Source organism: Otolemur garnettii, unplaced genomic scaffold, assembly GCF_000181295.1.
Source record: "Otolemur garnettii isolate 467f Iridium unplaced genomic scaffold, OtoGar3 scaffold00083, whole genome shotgun sequence".
Lineage (NCBI taxonomy): Eukaryota > Metazoa > Chordata > Mammalia > Primates > Galagidae > Otolemur > Otolemur garnettii.
In genome coordinates, this window is record NW_003852478.1 from 4134641 (window position 1) to 4144814 (window position 10174).

The 10174-nt window shown below is 43.7% G+C and overlaps 1 protein-coding gene across 1 annotated transcript in view; it reads right to left on the reverse strand.

The window, feature by feature from the left end:
- Positions 1-10174, reverse strand: part of CORIN (corin, serine peptidase) — a 257752-nt gene that overhangs the window by 6520 nt on the left and 241058 nt on the right. Inside the window, exon 20 of the mRNA XM_012808096.2 lies at positions 1950-2221. Coding sequence (XP_012663550.1) covers positions 1950-2221 — 272 coding nt within the window. The remainder of the gene's footprint in view (positions 1-1949; positions 2222-10174) is intronic.

Here is a 10174-nt window from a genome sequence, read left to right on the forward strand (position 1 = left end):
CCACAGCGAACTACCAAGTATGAAATGCAGATATCATATGAACGTTTTTATACCAACGGAATCATATTCTTTCCTTGAAATGTCATTTCAAGGATAAGTCTTGTTCAGAATCAGAATTTTTTTCCTATTAGTAGTGTTCGTAGCAATTATCTGGGGAAACCCTTGTATTTTCTACATAAGGAAATGGAGGCTCAGTCTGGTGAAGTAACTTGTTTCATGCTTTCCCCCTCTTATTAGATGGTACCAAAAATAACAGCTGCTGCCGTGAGATCTTAACAGGGGGAGGGCTGCTCTATTCTCGTGAAAACAACGTGGCTCACTGATGCTCCAGTAGCCGTTACTGATGTCAGAACCTTCAATCCTGGAGGATGTGACAGAGAGGTGCTGAAAAGGACACAGCCATCCCTCAGTGTCGACGGAGAAAATACGTGAATTCCTTCTAATGTGAACGTTTTCGCAGAATTACAATGGCTTTCTTGACTCTTTTGCCCTTTAGCCATTCCACAAAATCATATACACTGTTCTTTTAAACAGTGATGGAAAAGATTACTTGGCACCTTACTAGAAGGAAGAGTCACTGTTGGTAAAATCAATGTGGTGCAGACGGCTGATGTTTCATGAGTTGTCAAAAGGATGATTAAGAACAACAGCCAACGTTGACTGAGTTCTAGTGTAGGCCAAGCACCTATACTCAGCATTTTCTGGGCTTACCTTCTTGGCTTTAATCTTCATAAAAATCCTGTGAGCTATACAGCTGCTCTCTTTAAAATTTGTTTTTCTTCAAGCATTGCTCAGACACACAGAGAACAGTGACTACTATTGTGTTCATTTTATAGTCACCTAGAAAGTATCACAATCAGGATCCCTCAGATCTTTCTGATCCTCAGTTCAGATCCTTGCTTTTCATGCTACACTATATATGTGGTCTATGGAAGATGTCCTACTATTGGTCTGACTTTGATATAGATATTGTGGGAGGAATGCAAGGACAGGCAACAGAAAATGTGTTCTGATGTTATATTTCCATAATAATTACAGTTTTTTTTAAACTAAGATGCATAGGGGAAATGACATCATATGGATAGCATTGCCTTCAAAATTCTTACATGTGAACTTTTGGTGAAAAAGTCATATTTATTCTGCCTATGGACTTTTTCTTTTCATCCTTTAATTGATTATATAAAAAAGAAAATTTAAAAAATAATATAAAATCAACTTATCCCAAAATATATCTGACTAAATTTCAAGAAGCAATATTCCCTCAAATATATAATTTCTAACGTTAATAACAGAACACTGATATCCACCCTCATTCTCGAGAGCCTGGCACTGTGTTGGATACAGTCACCATGGCCAGCACTTAAAGAGAATGTCTCATCCATCTGGTTCTTATTCCAAACTTTAAACAGGTTAAACTGAATGAGTGGGTCAGGGGGTTGAGAGTAAGTACAGATTTTTAAATTTTTGTGTATTTTATGTGTTTAAAACATCTAAAGAGCCAAACTATTTTAATCAATTTAAATAGACAAGTATCAAATCAATAATAACAGAGAATTGGAAATATGACTATTCAGCCTGAATAACCACTAGACAGACTCTTAGTGACCCTGCCTGCAGACAGCCCAAGTCACTGACACAGGCACTGGAAAGCCAGGATGACAGTTAAGTCTCATCTTGCACGGAGCCCCCAACACATTGACAGGGGCTCCCTGGAGAGAGATTCTGCAGTGTGGAGAAAGATAACCAAAACTGCACCCAAGCTTGGTGAGTTTAAGCGCCATGATGACGGATTATTATTTGCATAGCAGGGGGAGTGTGACACACACACCAAGTGGTCACCATTTGTGGATAGATTTTTGTAAGTGCGAATGGGAAATTGTGACTAAAGCCTGGGCAGACACAGGGTGCTTCTCGTCAGGAGCTGAAAGGCTCCGAGGGTCCCGGCTTACTTTTGTTGCCCATGTGGCCCCAGCCTGTGATGTAGCAGTACGTGTCGGCCTCCAGCCACTGCTCCGGGCTGGGCAAGCAGACCGGGCGGACGTAGCTCGTGTCGTTGATGTCTCCATCCAGCTCGACGATGCTGATGTCGTAGTCCACCACCGCGCGGCTGTAGCGAGGGTGCAGGACGATGGTCTTCACCAAGCGCGTCTGCGTGAACGCCGACGGGTGGTCCAGGTTGCCGATGCCCAGCACCACTTTCCAGACGGCGGCGCTCTCTCTCCTAAAGCGGCAAAGTCAAGAGTCACTGGCATCTGAAACCCTAATTTATCTTTTGAAATTCATGTGTAATTTTTAAATATGTTACTTATGTAAATAATGGCTATTTCCACGTCTCCCTCCCACTGTATTCATATAGGAGGCACGTATGCAATGGCCTGAGTGATTAATAGACATATGGTTGTGGTGGAAAGCACAGCTCATGATTTCTGAATGGGGCTAGTCTCCAAGACAAAAGCTGTTCAGTGTTAAAGGCAGGCAGATAGTTGCTTGCTTCCCTGAATGAGCAAGAGAATGAAGAGTCACAAAGAAGAGAGAGAAGCACGAAAACAGGGACACAGCAAAAACTAAGAGATCTCTGCACGAAAGAGCAAGTGCCTCGGAAAAGTGTCAGATTGGCAGGGGAGCCTTCTACAGATCGCAAAGCCGAAGGTAACAAGGCCACTCACGACCTCTGACAGTCGGTCTCAGACTCCATCGTTTTTAACACTTGTCAGCCGTGTTTTAGTCAATTCCCAGCTTACAACCCTTTCTTCACATGGCGTCTAGGTCTTACCATGCTCCAGCACTTGCCGCGCTCTCGTCCGGCCTCCCTTCACTCCTCCAGGCTCCCCCCGCTGCTCTCAGAGCCTGCGCAGACGTGCTCAAGGACTCTACCCTCCAGCAACACCCTCGATTATTTCATCCAGCCAAGTGGTTTTAACGGCCACCCCCACCCTGATGACTCCCAAATGGGCATCTCCAGCTCCATCCTCCTCTCTGAGCTGCAGACTTGAACACCCAAGGGTCTATTCAACCCACACACTCAGATGTTCGATAATAACCAAGATTTACTGAGGGCTTGTCATGCCTCTTGCAATGTTTAAGCATCATTTTACAATGATTTTATACCTGTAACCACCAGATACCCCCTTGACTCTTCCCTTTCTCTTGATCCCAGCCGTGAACACAGCAGAAGTCTTCACCTTCAAGCATATCCTCCATCTCGTTTTCTTTTCTCCCCTCCCCTGTTGCAATCTTCATCTAAGCTACTCTCATCTCCTTGGCCCTGTCACTGGCCTCCCACATGGTGGGCCACCCCCACTGGACTCATTCCTCTTCTGGGTTCCCTCCTCTGCTCTCCTGTCTATATTAACTGCTCAAGGGCTCCTTCTAATCTTAAGCCCTATAATCCATTTTCCTCAAAACAGTCAGAATGATTTTTTGAAAATGAAAGTCCATCACCTGTTCATTATCTCCGAGGACTATTTATCTATTCTAGAGTCTTATCCCTGGTCCCTAAGGCCCTCCATGATATGCTCCATTCTAACCTCAAGGACTTTCTTTCTACCTTTGAACATGCCAAAGGCCTCCTCAACTCAGGGGCTCTCCTGCTGCCCCAGCTGTCATGTGGCTCCTGCTTTTACTCCTTGTCTTCCTCCAGGTCTAAAGTCAGGCATCCCCTAAGAGCTGTCCTCCCTGACCTCCCATCTAACCCTCCCTTATCCTCACTCCTCTATTCCTGACTCTGCTGCAATTTTCCTTTCTCATATTCACTGATGTCAGTGACATTGATGTAACGTTTGTCTATCTCTGTCTTCTCCCCCAGGATGTCATCTCTGGGAAGGCAGGTACTTTGCTGGCCTTGTTCACTGCTCTAACCACAGGGCCTGTGAATCCAGACTTACAGTTGTCTCTCAGCAAGTATTTGCTAATGATCACTCAGTGCAGTTGGTTTAAAGCATACATTAGTGGTGGACTCCAATCCCAAGGTATGTTTTTCATAACTCCCTCCGTCCCTTCCCTCATTCCCAGGTCCACTTCCACCAGGGTGGGGCAAGATCAAAGGCAGGGGCATTTACTGGCCATGGAGTCAGGGAAGGGGGGAGCTTTAACTGTGGACATTCCTTTATACCGTGAGTCAGCCACACCACCACTCTCCCCACTCGGGAGCTTGTGAACAATGTAGCTTGGACCATCCAGACTTGCTGTTTTTCAATCCATGCTGAACACTGAGTCACCTGGGAAGTTTTAAAAATGCTGATTCTCTGGGTGTCATCCCTGATCAATTGAGACAGAAGGTCTCAGGTCAGGAACTGAGGATGAATATTTGAAGAGTCTCTAAAGGAATGTCAGGAAATACCCCACCCTCCACCTCTCCTTTTTTTTTTTTTAAATTAAGTCATGGCTGTGTACATTAATACTATTGTGGGGTACAGTGTGTTGTTTCTATATACAATTTGGAATACTTTTGTGAGAGCCAAACTAGCTCCATTTTGTTGTTTACAGCACAGGTTCCATTCTTGGCTGTTTACAGCACAAGCCCCATTCCTGGCTGTTTACTGCATAAGTTCCATTCATAGCCCCTCCACCCCAACCTCTGCCAGTGAAACCTGCAGGGCCACTCCCTGCTGCCTCCCCCCACCCCAGGTTGCACAGCCACTGCGCTGTAAACTGAGTCACCTTAGGCAAATAGCTACTATAATAAACAATAAGTTTCTATTACCTTGAAATACAGGTAACCAGGTTGCACCAACTCTAGCCCCCGGTTAAGGGACCCCCCACCCCTCACCTGTACCAATCCAAATTCACCTTTACTAGTGAAATCATCAGCTAACAATGCAAATCCTCCTTTACTTCCTCCTTTACTAATGAAATCACCAACCACCAATCCGACCCTACCCCTCTTGCTTTCTGTACCCCATAAAAACTTCCTCCAACCCAGGTTCGGGGCTCGTCCTAGGCTTGCATGCCAGGAGAGTCCAGGCTTCCCAAGGCCTGAAATAAACTCATCTCATGCTTTTTACATCAGAGTGTGTCTCGGACTGTCTGTGGGGGTCTTTTGGGAGAATTTCGGGCATAACACTTCCATCCAACTGGTTAACAAATATCTGATGTACTCAACCCTATTATGAAACTAATTTATAGCTATCATAGGAAAATCATAACCCAATTTTAGCCCAAGAATATGGGGAAAGGGAGGGGAGGGGAGGGGGGAGGTGGAGTGGAGGGAGGGTGATTGGTCTTCTTTTTTTGGCATGTCTTTTTTCACCATCAGCACAGCAAAGATTCCAGACACTTAAGGTTTCAGGAGAGTCAAAAGGAGGGGCCGAGGGAGGCATGCAAACCGTTTTAAGCTTGTTGGGTACTTGGCCAGACTCTGCAATCAGACTCCTCCACACAGTCTTTTTTCCATTAAATAAAAAGGAATTTCAAAGCTACCAAAAGAGGAGTTGATGTAGAAATACAGATATATAGCAAATCCTCTATGCTAAAAACCGTGCTAGGGATCATAATAGTAAGTAAGAAAGACAAGATCCTGCCTCCATAAACTCTAGAACTGAGCAAGGATGGACAATCAAAAAACACCCATGATAGACTGCGGGAAGCCCCATCACACGAGCATTACAGGTTAATGCTCCAGAAGAATTATTTTTCATTATGTAAATTGTCGTTCAAAGAGCATCCTTTTCTTCCTTTTCTTTCTGTTTTCTTTCTCCTTCCTCCCTTTTTCTTTCTTCCATCCCTATCTCTCTTCTTTCCCTCCTTTCTGGTGTTCCTTCTTTTTTTATTCTGGGAGGCACAAGTGCATGACCATTTCAGAAATTCAGTTATGCACTTTGGATTCTATTGCTTAAGACATCTTAAACCAAGCAATAACTTATGTCAAGTTTCTGCCTTTTCAATAGCTTCTTCCCTTGAATTGAGTTACCAGGTTTGGGTTGTGACACTCGTCCATCTCCTTAAATCACAAGCAGTATTTCTAACAGTTGAATATTCCTAATTTTTTGTAACAAAATAAAATACATCAAAACCCCAGACTTAACTACTGGATTGGGGTAGTTCAAACCTGCCAGCCCTGGTGCATGTGGCCAGCACCCTAACCACTGAGCACAGGTGCTGAGCCTTTTTTTTCTTTTTAACAAAAGAAAGTTAATACTTATAATTAACCCCTGTGATAGAAACCGCCCTGTTTTACAAAACTCACTCCATAAATGGTATAGCTATTTGGTATTTTAAAAGAATTATCTCTAACAGTCAATGGGAATAGACTTTAGAATTGGGTACTGGCGAAGTAAATGTGTGATGCCGCTGGGGAAAGTGAGCACAGACAGGATCTGTCCACACGTCCGCTCATCCCAAGAACCATCTGCTTCTCAGTTCCAGAAATTTCTATCATATTTAAATGTCCAATGTGATCTGACCTTCCAATTGTCCAATAAAAGCCAAAGTTCTGTACTTCATGCAAAGTATACACAATTTTAAATGCTGGCTAACAATTTTTAAATGTCTACAGCTAACTAGACTGGCAGTCTGGATTCTTCACTTGTACACAATCTCTGCTCTATGGTTCCCCAAGTGTTTCTACACACTTTATTTCAAATGATCTTCATGCCAACTGTGAGATGTAAATAGGAATCCTTCTCCATTTTGGAGAAATGAAAGCAATGACTCGGAGCCAATGACTGACTCACGTAAAATCACAGAGACAGTGGGTGAGGATAACAGATCAAATCGCTGGTCCCTGGAACCCCTGTCCACTTACTATTAAACTTCTCTGTGACAGAAAGAAGGGTCCACAGGCATCGGTACAGGAATCAGGTTCAGACCACAGGAGGAAAAGCATGAGGAGGGATGAGACGCTGCGCTGAGTGGTAAGATGGCAGATGGGAGGAAGATATGTTCCCTTTCCCAAACATGTCTCCCCATGTAGTGGGGAGCTAGCCATCAGTGGTAAAATTACAGAAAGGACTTGTTTCAAGTTCCAAAAAAAAGCAAGAGAAGGGCATAGTCAAATGTGTATCCTAGACCTTCAAGAATCAGATTTCAGAATGTTTTGGAAAAAAGGTGGTTATGATACTATGTCCGGAGATTTCTTAAAGTGAGCGCAGATCAATACAGTTGGGCAGGGATAAGTGCCAAAGTCTGATGCTACCATCACAAAAACTGCAGTTCGTAGGAAAATGAAGACTCAGCTAAACAGTCAATAAGACTACATCAGGATCACAGAGCTTTGAACTTGGAAAGTCTATCATAAAAGAATAGCAGACGACACTATACACTGGGGAAAGGAATAAATGGTGCTGGGAGAACTGGATAAGCACAGGCAGAAGAGTGAAACAGAGTCCATGTTCCTCATCACTCAAAAGTTAATTCAAGATGGATAAAAGACTTAAATGGATGGCATGAAACCATAAGATTTCTAGAAGAAAAAATAGGAAAAACTCTCTAGATATCAGCCTAGGCAAAGAACTATGACTAAAATGACAATCGCAGCAACCACAAAAATCAATCAATAAATGGGACTTTGTTAAATGAAAATGCCTCTTCATAGCTAAGGAAATGACCAACAGAACAAATAGCCTAAAGAATAAGAAAAAGCTACACATCCATAAAGGGCTAATGACCAGAAGTGACAAGGAACTGAAGCAAATTGGCAAGGAAGAAAACAACCCATCAAAAAGTGGGCAAAAGATGTGAACAAAAGTGTTTCCAAACAAAATAGACAGAAGGCCAACAAACTTACCCCAAAAAGGCTCAGTGTCACCCACCAGCAGGAAAACGCAAATTATTATCAAACCGCAAGGAGATATCACCTTAGCCCTGTTAGAATGAGTTTTATTTAAAAGTCCCCAAACAATAGAAGCTGGCGGGGTTGCATATGCGCTGTGGGAGGGACTGCAAATTAGTACAAATGCTAAGAAAAACAGTACAGGGATTCCTCAAAGAACTAAAAGTAGGTCTACTATTCAATACAGCAATCCCACTTCTGGGTATTTACTCAAAGAGAAAGAAGTCATTTTGTCTAAAAGACAGCTGCACTCAAAGGTTTGTTGCAGCACTATTTACAATGGCAAAGATGTGGAATCAACTTAAATGCCCATCAGTTCATGAGCAGATCAGTAACAACAACAACAAAAAACAACTCAGCCACAGTAAAGGATGAACTAATATCTTTTGAAACGAATGGAATTGGAGATCATTGTTCTAAGTGAAGTATCCACACAAAAGAACCAGGAAAACACCAGATGTATTCACAGTTCAGGTGGAACTGACCAATGAGCACACATGTGGCAGAGGGAATAGACGTGGTTATGGGATACATCATTTTAACGTGCACTTCTGCCTTTTGTTTTTTGCCGGTGACTGGTCACTTGCTATTTATTTAATATTTATTTGGAACTATGGAAATGATGTTAGACAAAGAGCAAATTCAGGAGTTTTCTTATTTGAGTTCAGAATGGTTCATGAAGCAGTGGAGATAGCTTGCAATATCAGTAACGCGTTTGGTCCGGGAACTGCTAATGAACGCACAGGGCAGTGGGGTTTTGGGACATTTGGCAAAGGAGACGAGAGCCTGGAAGACGAGGAGCGCAGTGGCTGACCTGTGGAAGTTGGCAGTGACCAGTGCCAAGCAGTCATCAAATCTGATCCTCTGAGAACTACACAAGAAGTTGCCGAAGACTTGAAGCTCAGCCATTCGGTGGTGGCTCAGCATTCGCAGCCAATGGAAAGGTAGAAAGTGGGTGCCTTGTGAGCTCACTAAAATTCAGAGTAATCGTCTTTTTCAAATGCCATCTTTTTTCTACACAACAATAAGGAACCAGTTCTCGATCAGAGCGTAACACATGACAAAAAGTGGATTTCCTACATCCGGTGACGACCAGCTCCATGGTTGGACTGACAGAAACCTCCAAGGCACTTCCCAAAGCTGAACTTGAACCAAAGAAAGTTCATGGTCACCGTGCGGTGGTCTGCTCCTGGTCCGAGCCAGTCCAGCTTTCTGAATCCCAGGGAAACCATCACGTCTGAGGAGTCTGCTCAGCAAATCGATGAGATGCAACCCTGCAGCCAGCACTGCTCAGCAGAAAGGGCCCAGTTCTTCTCCACAGGTTGTGCAGTCAATGCCTCAAAAGGTGAACGAACTGAGCTGTGAAGTTTCTCCTCATCCACCAGATTCACCTGACCTCTGACCAACCAACTGCCACTTCTTCAACCATATTGACAACTTCTTGCAGGGAAAACACGACCAGCAGGATGCAGAAAATGCTTTCCAAGAGTTCGTTAAATCCTGAAGCACAGATTTTTATACTACAGGAAGAAACAAACTCCTTTCTCAATAGCAACAATGTGTTGATTGTAAGGGCTCCTATTTTGATTAATAAAGACGTGTTTGAGTCTAGTTATAATGATTGAAAATTCATGGTCCAAAACCACAATTGCTTTTGCACCATCCTAAATAAAATCACACTTGCTCAACACCCCCACCCCCCAGTGACACTGGAAAACAGTGCCCCAGGGGAGGCACGGGTCCAAAACGGAAAATTTCTGTTTTAGTGGACATTATTGCTGATGGGAATAAATCAAATCCCCCAAATAACAGATGGAAAAACAAACTGTGAATGGCTGGCATGGTTCATAAGCTCCCAGAAGACAAAGAGGTGATCGCAAGGGCACAACATGGACTCAGGAATAAGCCATCAGACCAGACTGCTCTTTTCCTTTTCTGAGTTTATTAAAAGGCTGTCTAATCCTCACAGGTGGGCAAGTGAGAACAATGAGTTTGTTCTGTGGACAATGAGAAAGGGAGCTGGCCAGAAATATGTGGAAAGATTATTGAGTAACGTTGAGGGTCCAAATGATGTTGAAAGCCAGCAATGGCACCAGTCTGCACCAGGCTCCCTCAGTTCTGAAGAGCACAGTTTACAGGATTAGAAAACAGGGGATTCATGTTAGAGGTCTGCCTGGGATGTCTGGCAGAAAGACGTAGAGAAGGAGAAGTGGACGGTCCTGGTTAAAGAACTGACAAGTGATGAGCCCTGGGAAGCAGGTAAGCTGGAAAAAACAGCAGGTGAGGAGGAAACTCATGGGCTGAGATAGAAGAGCAGCCACAGCTCTCGCTGGATTGAAGAGCTCACGCAGTGGAGACCAGGACCTGGGGACATGGCTGGGCTGAGGGTTGCTCACGCAGTGGAGA